Source organism: Neofelis nebulosa, chromosome 1 (genome assembly GCF_028018385.1).
Source record: "Neofelis nebulosa isolate mNeoNeb1 chromosome 1, mNeoNeb1.pri, whole genome shotgun sequence".
Taxonomy (NCBI): Eukaryota; Metazoa; Chordata; class Mammalia; order Carnivora; family Felidae; genus Neofelis; species Neofelis nebulosa.
The window spans coordinates 95,808,155-95,822,871 of record NC_080782.1 but is presented as its reverse complement, the minus strand read 5'-3'; the positions used below and the strand labels follow the sequence as shown (position 1 = coordinate 95,822,871).

Here is a 14,717-nt window from a genome sequence, read left to right as displayed (position 1 = left end):
ACATAAAGATCTTGGAAAGAGCCAGAGGAAAAGGACACTGCACATTTTTTGGAGAACAAAGATTTGAATTATGTTGTATTTCTTACCAGAAACCAGAGAAAGTGGAACATCACTTGTAGAGTGCTTTAAAAAAACGAAGCAAAAACAATTATCAACCCAGAATCCTTTAACTAGTAAATATATCCTTCAGGAATCAAAGTGAAATAAAGACATTTTCAGAAAAAGAAAAATGTAAGATAATTCACTACCAGAACTTCTGTAAAAGAAATGGTAATGAAAATTTATAGGGAAGGGAAATGATAGAAAAGGGAACCTTGGAATGCCATGAAAGAAGGAAAAACAACAAAAATGGTAATATTTAATAAATAGAAAGGACTATTTCTTCACCTTTTAAGTTTGCTAAAATATGTATAACTGCTGAAATAAAAAATATATAACACTGACAGGATGTTCACCATATATAGATCTAATACATAAGAGAACTACATCCTAATGGGAGGATAGTAAAGGGACCTATATGGTTGTAAGGTTTCTATATTTTACTTAACGTGACAAAAATTCAAAGTAGATTGCAAAAAGTTTGGGATGCAATAATCTCTAGAGTAATCACTAAACAATATACACATGGAGATTTACTTTTTAAAAGTCAATATATAAATTAAAATGAAATTGTGTAAAATAAAAAATTCAAAAGTGGGACACTTGGATGGCTCAGTCGGTTAAGCATCTGACTCTTGATTTCGACTCAGGTCATGATCTCATGGTTCATGAGTAGAAGCCCCACACTAGGATCTGTGCTGACAATGTGGAGCCTGCTTGGGATCCTCTCTCTCTAAGCATCTCCCACTCATGCTTGCGTGAGCACTGTCTCTTTCTCAAAATATCAAAATATGGGGACAAAGAGAAACTGAACACATTCTGTCAAAATAAGTGTGGTTCCAGGAGCTCTCACTGGGGCTATAGCAGTCAGTCATAGAGAAAGAGAGACACCGAAGCTTTTGCATTCCCAAATCACTGGGAATAAAAGGTAATGTTCTGAACTGTAAGTGGTTTTAAAAGCTTAGTTCCCATCCTTTGCAATTTAAGTTGAAAACAACTGTAAGTATAAAGTAAAAGGAGGACTTTGTGGACAAGTCAAACTAACAGCGTGATATTCAGGATAAATTCTAGAAACAAAGTAGAAGTACTCAAAGTTTAGTCTCACAATAGCTGACTTAAAGACTAAGAGTCACAGTTAAAATAAATCTGGATATATCCTATCATCATGAATCCGCTTTTCTAAAAGTTTCAGTTTTATTATCCCTGATTAATATGCTCACTGTTTTTCTATTATTAAATGGTGGCAACTGTGTAAAAATTAAAACAGATTATTCTGTCTTGAAAGTTCTGTACCACATTGACCTTAACCTTCTCTATAATAGTAAAATTTGGTAGATTCTTATTCAGAATCTCTATACTGTAAGTATATAGTATTTTTCTAATTGTTTTAGGTCATGAAGAAACTAAACTCCCTCCCCAAGGAAAAAACACACATAAACATAAAATTCTGCACAGAATTTAAGGAGATACCATATTTATTAAAGAACAACAACAACCCTGACTTCTAAGAGAAATTTGGAAAACAAACTAAAATTAAAGTCTTACCGAAAATAAGATACTACTCTAAGCCACAATTCCTGCCTCATCTCACACTTTAAAACAAATCTCCTCAGGATATTCACACACCCCATCAAAAGCTATTTTCTTTCTTTCTTTTCTTTCTTTCTTTCTTTCTTTCTTTCTTTCTTTCTTTCTTTCTTTCTTTCTTTCTTTCTTTCTTTCTTTCTTTCTTTCTTTCTTTCTTTCTTTCTTTTTAAATGTTTATTTATTTTTGAGACAGAGAGAGACACAGCATGAGCAGGGAAGGGGCAGAGAGAGAGGGAAACACAGAATCCGAAGCAGGCTCCAGGATCTGAGCTGTCAGCACAGAGCCCGACGTGGGGCTCGAACCCACGGACAGCAAGATCATGACCTAATTTGTAAGTTATTGAAGTATCTGTCTTATAAATTTTTTTTTAACATTTATTTATTTTTGAGATAGAGAGAGACAGAGTATGAACGGAGGAGGGTCCGAGAGAGGGAGACACAGGATCCGAAACAGGCTCCAGGCTCTGAGCTGTCAGCACAGAGCCCGACGTGGGGCTCGAACCCACGGACAGCAAGATCATGACCTAAGCCAAAGTCGGATGCCCAACCGACTGAGCCACCCAGGCGCCCCAAAGTATCTGTCTTATAAAAGAAGTCCTTCTCACAGGCAGAAGAGCTTTTGGAGACCACTGCCAGGGTGATCATGAGAATCTTTAACACTCCTCTGTGACAATCTGCAGTTGTCTGTGTCAATTTGACTTGCAAATTATGCCAATCATTTGTATATTTATGTATATATATGTATATTTATGTATATATATATATATGTATACACACACACACACGCACGCACACACACACACACACACACACACAAGTGCTGAGTGGGAAATAACCAAATTCTAAGGCCAGCTACACTCTCACCCAAGAGTGAGTTATGTATACTGAATCAAAGGTCATGCTCCCCTGATGGCCTCATCTTATTCCGCTCCTCTACTATGTACAACGTCACCACTTCTACCCAGACTGGGTTACTCAGAACTAACAATACACTATTTATTCCTATTTATTTATACCATCAAAACCATCTCTAAATTCTCAGATCAATGCCCATTTGTTACTTTCTAATATCATAAGTTTCTATGTATCTGCTATCCTTTCCTCAATGTATCATATACCCTTAACTCGTGAAACCTTTCCTTTGTGCCAAAAAAAGCAATTAGATACATATTTGGTATGAAAATTCCCATTCAAAAGTAGAGAAAATAGTATGATGATGCTCCATGTACCGATCCTATAACTCAGATTCAACAATTTTCAAGATTTTCCACTTTTGGTTCATCTATCCCTTTATTTCTTTCGGGAGTGTCTTCAACCAAATCTCAGACATCATCATTTCATGCTAAATACTTCAGTATGCAGCTCTAAAAAATGGACAGTGAACAGTAATTTTAATTGAGTCAGTAATTATAAAATATATGAAAATATTGACCTAATACCGTGACCAATAGGTGATAAAAACTTTTGAACTGCAACTGATACCATCAAGAAAGTGAAAAAAGCACCTACAAAATGGGAGAAAATATTTGCAAATCATATATATTAAGGGGCTTGTAGTCAGACTTTATAAGAAATTTTTATAATTCAACAAAAAACCCCACAAACAACTCTATTAAAAATGAGCAAATGATTTGAATAAACCTTTCTCCGAAGAAAATGTATAGTCAATAAGCATTTGAAAATATGGTCAACATGATTAATCACTAGGGAAATGCAAGTCAAGACTAAAATGAGACAATACTTCATTTTCCACTTGGATGGCTGTCATTAAAAAAAATCAACAGATAGCAACAGATAGCAACAGACAGCATTCTCTGTTGAGAATGTAGATAAATTGGAACCCTCATACATTGCTGGAGGGAATGTAAAATGGAGTAGCTGCTTTGAAAAACTGGCAGTTCCTCAAAAAGTTAAACATAGAGTTACCGTATAAACCAGTAATTCTACTCCAAGAGAAATACCTTCCACATACTTCCACACAGAATCTATACATGAATGCTTACAGCAGCTTAGTCATTAGTAGCCAAAAAGCAGAAACAACACAAATGTCCATTAACTGATGAATGGTCAAGTGTGAAATATACAAACAGTGCAAATTTTCTAGGTCATGAAGAATAAAATACTGATGCATGCTACAATGTGGACGAAGCTTGCAAACATATGCTAAATGAAAGAAGCCAGTCACAAAGACCATTACCTTGTAGGATTCCATTTATATGAAGTGGCCAGCATAGGCAAATCCATAGAAACAAAAATAAGATTTATGGTTGCAAAGGGTTGGGGAGGAAATGGAAAGCAGCTGCTTTGGGGTGATCAAAATGTTGATTGTGGTGTAGTTGCAAAATTCTATGAGTACGCTGACTTGAACACTTTAAATGTATAACTTTTTTTTATCATTAGGGAAATGCAAATCAAATACGAGTCAACCAATTATATATCTCAAAGATCTTTTTTTTTTTAAAGACCACTGAAATCATTGAAATTTACTGTTTTCTGAAACTCTCGAAATCTTTTTGATTCAACTAGAGAACATCCAGAGAATACTGAAAGCCTGACTGAAGACAAATTGAAATAATTACAACCCAAGTGTGAAAAAGACTAAAAAGATATAAAAATCTGCAGTGCTGCCATTCGTGTTATGCGTAGGTGATGTGTTGTTATCTTAATTTGACAACTGAGTTGTATTAGGGTCACAGGACCCGAAAATGGCAGTGCTATGCTGCTAACTCAGATCAGTCTGACTCTGCCTGAGGTCTTTTTCTAGCTTCAGCGTCGCTGGCGCAAAGTAGGGAGTTGAGGGCAAAGAAGACAGTGGGTAAGAGAACACAGTTGTGTTTCCTGAGTGAACACTAGTACAGAAGAAGAGGGAGACAAAAGTTGCAAGTTCTCACTTCTAAAATCCTTGTGAAGCAACGCTCATTTTTATGGAGAAATGATTCCATGTCATTTTAGGATGGTACTAAAATAAAAAAAATATACATATCCAACTTTGAAAAATCGTACCCCATGCAAGTGACTTCTTTCAATCTCGGCGTTTCATCCTCTGCCTTCCAGACGTAAAGTTCTTCAGAAGAACAACCCGTTTTCCCACTACCTTTCAAAAGAGCAATTCGCGCGACACTTGGACCGCGGACACCAGAGCGGAGACTGCGCGCTCGCGCAACTCGAGCCTCAGTCTCTGCGCGTGCGCACCGCTTCCCGGTCTCCTTCCGCCTCCGACTGGGGAACCTCGGCTCCGGCGCTCTGTGGGCCGTAGGTGGCGGCTCTGTTGTTTACAGTGTGTTGTTTGTTGAGTCGCGTTTCCACGCCACCTGTGACGGTCAGCGGCGGTTGCCCACGGCTCAGCGCCTCCGCGGACTGCGGCCGGTCGTTGCCATGACAGCGACCGCTGGGGGCCCTGGTAAGCGCGGATCCGGCCTTTGTGGGTCCCTGAAGGGCTTCCCTCGATTGGCTCGCAGTCCTGCACTTGGGCGTGGCGCCTATGGTTGGAGCGTTTTGAGAGACCCCTCTGATAGCACCACTCTCTTTTCCTGATGGAGGCCCACTTCCTCAGTGCGCCCACAACGGAGTGGCCTAGAACTTTGGTTCCTCCTGTGGGCCTTGAAAGAAAAGCCGATGGGATGGCCAAGAATAGCAAGAATATTGCACCCTTTCTAAAAAGGTTATTTTCTAAAAAGATTATTTTCACTTTTGCTATTACAACCAATGTTATATCAAATATCCTTGTACCAAATGTGTCACTTACCACATATAGGCATATTTATCTATGGCATAAGTTTATGAAAGTGGAATTTCTGGGTAAATGTATTTTTCTTTTTTTTTTTTTAATTTTTCTTTTTTAAAAGTCTTTATTGAGATATAATTTCCAAACAATACAACTCATTTATTTAAAGCATACAATTCAGTGGTTTTTAATATATCAGAGTTGTGTAACCATCACCACAATCAATTTGTGGTGAGCTGAAATCAAGAGTCGGACGCTTAACGGAGCCACCCAGGCACCCCTAATTCAAATATTTTTAAAATTGCTACATATTTTCTTCTGAGTCTAAAGAGTGTGTGACTGTTGCATATACTAAATAGAACCACATGTTTGGGGCCATAGTGGATGCCATAGCTAACTCTCACCTTTATTCTATAGCCCGATATACAGAGTGGTTGCTAAGTTCCACGCATGTTAGTTAGAACTTCTCTTTATATGTTCCTCCATTCTCTAATCAAAATTTACTTTTTCTCAATGTCTTATTGGAAGTTTCTGCTGGTTATTTTCAGGTTTTTAACTATTGTTAGGCAGAGTTAAGAAACAAATAATTAACAGAAGATATAATCTCATGCAGAAGGAATTTGCAGGCAATTAATAGGCACTAAAATGTTTAAATTAATATATAAGAATTATGTGGGTAACTATTTTTCTCACTGTTATATTGGGATATTACACAGTATGGAGTAGATTTGGATTCAAGTATTACAGTCTTGGTTAACTCACATATTTTAATGCTTAATAGAAAATCTGGATATCCAAAAAGTAGTTGATGGATATGGGAATTATGTATATTTGTACATGGTAAACAAATCTATAAATAATAGCTCAGGAATTTAGTCACTGATATAAATTTTGCCCACATTCATAATCCCAAGGTGCATATGCTTAAATGTATAGCTTAAGATTCTAAATTGTTAATATAAATATAGAATGGGGCCTCTGGTGGAGAAAACAATTAAGCTGTACACAGTTTAAAAGGTTTTAATACAGCTTTTTTTAAAGTTAATATAATTATTTTGAGAGAGAGAGAGACAGAACCCAAATGTCCATTGATGGATGAATGGATAAAGAAGATGTGATATACACACACACACACACACACACACACACACACACACACTGGAGTATTACTCAGCAAGCAAAAAGAATGAGATCTTGCCATTTGCAACTACATGGATGGAACTAAAGGGTATTATGCTAAGTGAAATTAGTCAGTTGGAGAAAGACAAATATCATATGACTTCATTCATAGGAGGACTTTAAGATACAGAACAGATGAACATAAGGGAAGGGAAGCAAAAATAATATAAAAACAGGGAGATAGACAAAACGTAAAAGACTCTTAAATATAGAGAACAAACAGGTTTGCTGGAGGGTTTGTGAGAGGGGGAATGGGCTAAATGGGTAAGGGGCATTAAGGAATCTACTCCTGAAATCATTGTTGTGCCGTATGCTAACTTGGCTGTAAATTAAAAAAAATAATAAATTATTAATTAAAAAAACCCAACACTCAAGATCCTAAAAGAAATGTTTAATTCATAAAAAACAATCCTTTTTTTTTAAATATAAATGTCATTTTAGGATCTTGGAGTGAAAATATACTAGAATATTTTCTGAGAAATAACCACATCACAACAGAAGATGGCGCTGAGATCATCTGGTATCATGCTGCTAACCACAAGGCACAGGTGAATGAGGCACTGAAAAGTAAGTCAATACAGTTTCTTGTATTCACATTGCATAATAGATTAATTCCACTCTTTTTTTGGTATCTGGGCATATTTTCAGGTTTCAAACACTTAGAAGATCAAAGTGTAAATTCTAGGCCGACATAAACATTTTTATAAAATATCTCATTTTGTTTACAAAATGAACAAATTTCCATAATGGAAGGATTTTCTTATTTTCCAGAAGTGGACTTGCCTTTTCTGTGTCTGTTTGAAACTTTCAATGTATTTACGTTTCCCTATATACTGTAGTGATTGGAGTAAAATTTTTGAGGTCACTGTTGTATGTCTTACATATTTTTGTGTCTTTCATAGTGTATGAAGGAAAGGGTCAATAAATATTTGTTGAATGGATGGATGAAGCCTTTGTATACTAATTTATAATTAATTTCCTTGGTCAGTATTTATGCTTAGGCTAGAAACTAAGACTTTGGTTTACTAACTCAATCTATAATCATCTGTATCTATATATCTATATCTATACCTATAGATATCTGTATCTATCACTAGTCTATATCTATATATTGTCTATCTAGTCTATATCTAATACCTAGACCTAGACCTACACCTACACCTACATCTTCATGTCCATCTATATCTATATCTTCCTTCTTTATAGATGAACATGATAGCAGTTTTTTCAGCCTTTTCCTAAGAAGTACTCCTCTTGGCTGCAGCAGCACAAGAGACTGAAAGCATATAACGAGAGAGGTCTGGGGCATAACTTGAAGTGACCCAGTACAACAAGGAAAATTCCTCATCCCAAGTTTTGCTATAAAAATCTATGCATCTTTTGCATCCTACTCAATTGTGTATCTGGATAATGTGTCTGAATATATATTTATTTTATTGTAAAGATACTGTTTTAAATTGTTATTCTTTCCTCCTCAAAGGGAGGAGCTTTGGTTTAATATTGAATCCTTCATACCTAAAACAATACCTAACACATAATAACACACAGTGATTCTTTAATAAGTGAATTTTAGCAAAAGCAATGCTTCAGGAAAAAAGCTGATTAGTGGTTTCCAGGAACTGGCCAGAGCAGAAAATAGGGAGTGAATGCTAATTGATACAGGGTTTCTTTATGGGATAATGAAATTTTTCTGGAATTAGATAGTGGTAGTGGTTGTACACCATTCTGAATATTCTAAAAATCACTGAATGGTATGCTTTAAAGGGTGAATTTTATGGTATGTGAATTATATATCAATTTTTTTAAATGGAAAAAAAAAGGTGAAACTTCTGTTTACAGACAATTGGTTGTATATGTAGAAAATCAAAGTTTCTTCAGATAAATGATTGTAAGTCATGAGTAAATTTAGAAAGTCTCAGGATACAAAGTCAAAACAAAATAAATTTTAATTCTATGTAATAACTAAAAATTTAGAAAAATCTTTAAAATTTTCAATTCATAATAGTCTGTGTGGAAATCTTTTACTAGAAATAATCTAATTAAATATGGATACTTTACTTTTAAGTGTGTTTTAAAAATGCTGATGGAAAGTCATTTCCAATTGCTGGCAGTCTGATGTTGACCTGGGAAGTTTTCATAGGCTACTTAGTGTTCAGATAATGTCCTTTTTACATTCGGTTTGGTAAAACCAGAGAGCTAAGTTTTATAGTTTGGGAATGCTCTTCACAAATCCGTTTTTTAAGCCATGGCTAGTTTCGTAAATTCTTGTTAGTCCAAAGGAGAGGAGACAGACAGCCTCCTGCAGACATGCATGCTGTATTTAACTGGTTTTCTCATTTCTTCCAGAATATTTAAATGTAGTATAACTATTATTAATAGAGCTGTTTTAGTTTGATTAACTTGTAAAACTGGGTTTTTAACAATATCTATGACTTAAAAAAAAAACAAAGTACAGGAGGGGAAATGTAAAAGTACCACCTGGTATTACACTGTCAAAACATCCAGATCACAGACTAATGATCACAGACTAATGATCACAGACTAATGTTGTAACATTTCAGCATGTATATTTTAAACACATTCATTTTAAAAGATACGTTGGAAAAAAATGGAAAACGATTTAAGTCTTTTTGAGAAAAAAAATGTGTTTTTTTTAAGCCTTGAAAAAAGCCTTTGTAACATCTTTAGGAAAAGTGTGACTATAATAAATATCTGTAGTTTCTAATTTGAGGAATGAGAAGATAAAAATATTATTTTTATTCTCAGAAACGTCAACAAACACTTATTAATCCTTGTTTTGTATGCTCATTTTGCTATGTCCTGGGAAGAAATTAAATACTGTAACAACAGTGTAAGAGCTCTATGACATAGGGAAAGGCATTTAATTCTTCACCACCTGTTTGCTCATCTGTGAAACAAACATGTAAAGGCCTAGCACATAGTACCTGGCACTTAGTAGTTACCCAGTAAATGTTAGTTTTTATTCTCCTCAACAGGCTCCTGAATATGACATCTTCTGCAGTCCTTATTTTATCAGCATTAACTTAAGTTCTTTTATTTGGACAGGTCCTGCTCACATGATAGAGGCTGATGTCCTTCTTCCAAGTGATGGATCAGAATATAGCCAACCAATCATGGCCCATCCTCCTGAAACAAATAGTGATAATACTTTACAGGAATGGCTGACTGAAGTTATAAAAAGCAATAAAGGCATCAAACTGGATTTTAAGAGGTATTTGTATAAACATTTTCAGTTTTTTAGTTGTTATGAAATAACAATGGAAAAAAAGGATTAATAGCATCACATATCTGTGCTTGACTAACTTTAAATTGAAAATAGAATTGTAAACTAATATGTTTCAAGAATGGACCTAAGACCCATTGAGTTGTTTAATAAGATTGTTTCTTGGGAACTCTTTGAAGATAAAATTAATTTTTACAAAGGAATTTATCATAAATTACCATTGTGATAATAGAATGGTAAATTTAAAATGCTACTTTCATTAAAAAGTGGTCTGAGACAGAGTTGGCAGTAGTTTGAGAAGTTAATGCATATCCTACTTGATTTATATTTGTATATGGGGAATTATCTAGAAGTCTTTAATAATCCAAGAGTTCTTTAAAAATAATATTTGGAAGTATTGATAATGAAGGGCAAGATTAAGTGTCATTTCCTTTCCGGTGGCTATCATGGGAAATTTTACTTTTGTGCCATTTTGGCTATATAAAAATTATAAGTAAAGCCAGGAATATATTGTGATACCACAAAAGCTCACCATAAGCCCCATGAAGGCGACTGCTAATGAAAATCTAGGGTTTGTGGTAAATATACCTTATCTCTGAACAATATTTTTAAATGGCATTTTCTTAGGAAATTAATAATGATTTGGAAATCTTACTAATAGAATTATCAATATGACTCTAATCATTTGTTGTAGGGCTAAATGTACCAGTAAACTTCATTATACTGTTGGTGAATGAAAGAGCTATGTTAAGATCTTAAAGTTTTTAGAGTGGTGAATGGCCCAAACTCTATTTTATTGACAAAGAAACTTAATCCCAGAGAAGTTAAATGATTGACCCAGGGACAATAGCTAAACTTGACAGCTGAGCTAGGATGAGATCCAAGGTATAGTGTTCTCTGTACCATGAAATAAAGCGTTTGATCTTTAATGTTTGGTGATTCAGAGTTTTAGCACTCTTTGCCGTTTCATGTGTATGTTTACTATTGCCTACTGAATTGTTCTCTCTAATATATTCCTTGGCTCTTCACCAGTCAGATCAACCGATTCATTCCTAGCAGCTATCCAAAAGGGCTGAGGCACTAAAAAAAAGATTTTTCAAATTTTTTGGTCATAACATATTTGAAGGGGAATGAATTTATGGACATTTATAGTGTGTCAGACATTGTTCTAAGAGCACTAAATGTGTTCATTTATTTAGTCCTTATAACAATCCTAGGAGGTAGCTTATTGCTGTCATCCTCATTTTCTTGATGAGGGAACAAAGGCAGAGAAGAGTAAGTAGCCTGCTTGTTGTCACATAGTAGGAAAGCTACCAGCCTGGCTGAAGAGTTCACACTGTGAACCCAAACTCTGTACTACCTCTGTAAAAGTAGCTGAATAACCTATTAGTTAAATTTTACTAGTTCTTATTATATGCTTTTAAGTTATTCTGTTTGGTATACAAATAATAATTAAATATTAAAATTTTATGTGTAAGTTTCCTATAGAATGTAATTTTAAATGGTTTATTGTGTTTCTTGTGATTGATGATTTTTATTTTCTCATCCCCAATTTCTAAACAAAGTTAATAGGTAAATAGGTATGATACTCAGAAGTTTGACTTACAAATAACTTTTTAGGAAAAAAATCTATCCTATAAAAACAAAGTTCATATTCTTCCTAGGAATTTAAGTAAGTACCACAAAAGGGAAATTTTAGGTGGTATACTGATCAGAACTTCCCTCTTCAAGTGATCATCTTGGCCAGCCTTTGTCAGGTTTTGTTTTTTAAATATATGAAATTTATTGTCAAATTGGTTTCCATACAACACCCAGTGCTCATCCCAAAAGATGCCCTCTTCAGTACCCATCACCCACCCTCCCCTCCCTCCCACCCCCATCAGCCCTCATTTTGTTCTCAAGTAGCCTTTGTCAGTTTTTTATGAGACACTTAATACATGTTAGAATTGAGAATGTTAGCCACTGTTATTTCTAATTAGAATTACATGGTATTGCCAGCGTTACCTTGATTTCAAAAGCAAAGACCCCACTAAAAAGGAGAACTAAAGACCAATTTCCCTGATGAACATGGATGCAAAAATTCTCAACAGGATACTAGAAAACAGAATCCAACAATACATTGAAAGAATTATTCACCATGATCAAGTGGGATTTATTCCTGGGCTGCAGGGCTGGTTCAATATCCGCAAATCTATCAATGTGATACATCAAATTAATAAAAGAAAAGATAAGAACCAGATGATCCTCTTAATAGATGCAGCAAAAGCATTTGCCAAAATACAGCATTTCTTGATAACCCTCAAGAAAGTAGGGATGAAGGAGCATACCTCAAGATCATAAAGTCTCTATATGAAAGACCCATAGCTAATATCATCCTCAATGGGGAAAAACTGAGAACTTTTCCCCTAACAGGAACACGACACTACTGTTATTCAACATAGTGTTGGAAGTCCTAGCCTCAGCAATCAGACAACAAAAAGAAATAAAAGGCATCTAAATTGGCAAGGAAGAAGTCAAACTTCCACTCTTTGCAGATGACAGGATACTCTTACATGATATTCTACTCTACTTTTGGGAAAACACAAAAGACTCTACCAAAAAAACTTCTGGAACTGATACATGAATTCAGAAAAGTCACAGGATATAAAATCAGCATTCAGAAATCAGATGCATTTCTATACACCAATAATAAAGCAGCAGAAAGAGAAATCAAGGAATCTATCTCATTTACAATTGCATTGAAAACCATAAAATACCTAGGAATAAACTTAAACAAAGAGGTAAAAGATCTGTATGTTGAAAACTATAGGCAGCTTATGAAAGAAATTGAAGAAGACACACAAAAAAATGGAAAAATATTCCATGCTCATGGATTGGAAGAACAAATACTGTTAAAATGTTGATATTACCCAAAGCAATCTACGTATTTAATGCAATCCCTATCAAAATAACACCAGCATTCTTCACAGAGCTAGAACAAACAACTTTAAAATTTGTATGGAACCATAAAAGACCCCAAATAGGCAAAGTAATGTTGAAATAAAAAACCAGGGGCTCCTGGCTGGCTCGGTTCATTACTCGTCCAACTTCAGCTCAGGTCATGATCTTGTGGTTCGTGGGTTCAAGCCCCGCATCGGGCTCTGTGCTGACAGCTCAGAACCTGGAACCTGCTTCAGATTCTGTGTCTCCCTCTTTTTTTGCCCCTCTCCTGCTTGTACTCTGTCTCTGTCTCTCAAAAATAAATAAATGTTTAAAAAAAAGAAAAAGAAAAAGAAACCCAAGCTAGGGGCATCACAATTTCAGACTTCAAGCCATATTACAAAGCTGTAATTATAAATACAGTATGGTACTGGCACAAAAACAGACACATAGATCAATGAAACAGAATAGAGAACCCAGGAATGGACCCACAAATGTATGGCCAGCTCATCTTTGACAAAGCAGGAAAGAATATCCAATGGAAAAAAGAGAGTCTTTTCAGCAAATGGTGTTGGGAAAACTGGACAGTGACATGCAGAAGAATGAACCTGGGCCACTTTCTTACACCATACACAAAAATAAACTCAAAATGGATGAAAGACCTAAGTGTAAAGACAGTAAACTATCAAAATCGTAGAGGAGAAAACAGTCAACACCTCTTTGACCTCAGCCACGGCAATTTCTTACTACACACGTCCCCTGAGGCAAAGGAAACAAAAGCAAAAATGAAGTATTGAGACCTCATCAAGATAAAAAGCTTCTGCACAGTGAAGCAAACAATCAAGAAAACAGTCATTGCAAATGACATACCAGATAAAGGGTTAGTATCTAAAACCTATAAAGAACTTACCAAATTCAACATCCAAAAAACAAAGAATTTGGTGAAGAAATAGGCAAAAGACATAAACAGACTATTTTCCAAAGAAGACATCCAGATGGCTAACAGACACATGAAAAGATGCTCAACATCATTCATCATCAGGGAAATACAAATCAAAACTACAATGAGATACCACCTCATACCTGTTAGAATGGCTAAAATTAACAACTCAGGAAGCAAAAGATATTGCAAGAATGCAGAGAAAGGGGAACACTTTTGCACCACTGGTGCAAATGCAAACTAGTGCAGCCATTCTGGAAAACAGTATGGAGTTTCCTCAAAAAATTGAAAACAGAGCTACCATATCACCCAGCTATTGCACTAGTAGGTATTCATCCAAAGGATACAAAACTGCTCATTCAAAGGGGCACATGCATCCCAATGTTTATAGCAGCACTATCAACAATAGCCAAAGTATGGAAAGAGCCCAAATGTGCATCGACTGATGAATGGATAAAGAAGATGTGGTACATATATACAATGGAATACTACTCGGCAGTGAAAAAGAATGAAATCTTGCCATGTGCAATAACGTGGATGGAGCTGGAGTGTTTTATGCTAAATTAAGTCAGTAGTAAGTCTGTCAGAGAAAGGCAAATATATGATTTCACTCATCTGTGGAATTTAAGAAACAAAACAGATGAACATAGAGGAAGGGAAGGAAAAATAAGATAAAAACAGAGAGGGAGGCAAATCATAAGAGATTCTTAAATACAGAGAACAAACTGAGGGTTGCTGGAGGGGTGTTGGGTGGGGGTGGGCTAAATGGGTGATGGGCATTAAGGAGGGCACTTGTTGGAATGAGCACTGGATATTATATGTAAGTGATGAATCACTAAATTCTAGTCCTAAAACCCTTATTACACTGTATGTTAACTAACTTTAAAAACATACAAAAAACAAATTTACTATATGGATGTACTTTAGAGATACCACCTAGAATTAGAATCATTAAAGACTGAATTTGAATATGCTAAAATAAATTATTACATGGTATTAGTAGATTAATTGGGAGAGATGTATCA

The 14,717-nt window shown here is 35.3% G+C and overlaps 1 protein-coding gene and 1 long non-coding RNA gene across 10 annotated transcripts in view; one reads left to right on the top strand and one right to left on the bottom strand.

Moving 5' to 3' along the window:
* The window catches only part of LOC131510901 (uncharacterized), a 45,723-nt gene extending 40,876 nt beyond the window's left edge, over nucleotides 1-4,847 (bottom strand). For both annotated transcript variants that reach the window (XR_009261239.1, XR_009261238.1), the window contains exon 1: nucleotides 4,690-4,847. This is a non-coding gene — a long non-coding RNA (uncharacterized LOC131510901). The remainder of the gene's footprint in view (nucleotides 1-4,689) is intronic.
* Nucleotides 4,848-4,894: 47 nt separating this feature from the next.
* The window catches only part of FAM151B (family with sequence similarity 151 member B), a 40,289-nt gene continuing 30,466 nt past the window's right edge, over nucleotides 4,895-14,717 (top strand). For 2 of the 8 annotated variants that reach the window (XR_009261222.1, XM_058728541.1), the window contains exons 1-3: nucleotides 4,896-5,086; nucleotides 7,031-7,156; nucleotides 9,656-9,821. Coding sequence is in view for 5 of the 8 variants with exons in the window: in XM_058728541.1 (XP_058584524.1) it covers nucleotides 5,062-5,086; nucleotides 7,031-7,156; nucleotides 9,656-9,821 (317 nt within the window). In the remaining 3 variants the exon portion in view is untranslated. Of the gene's footprint in view, nucleotides 5,087-5,226; nucleotides 5,348-7,030; nucleotides 7,157-9,655; nucleotides 9,822-14,717 lie in introns of those variants that run through there. The other 6 variants (XR_009261236.1, XR_009261231.1, XM_058728533.1 and 3 more) reach the window with 5 other exon arrangements.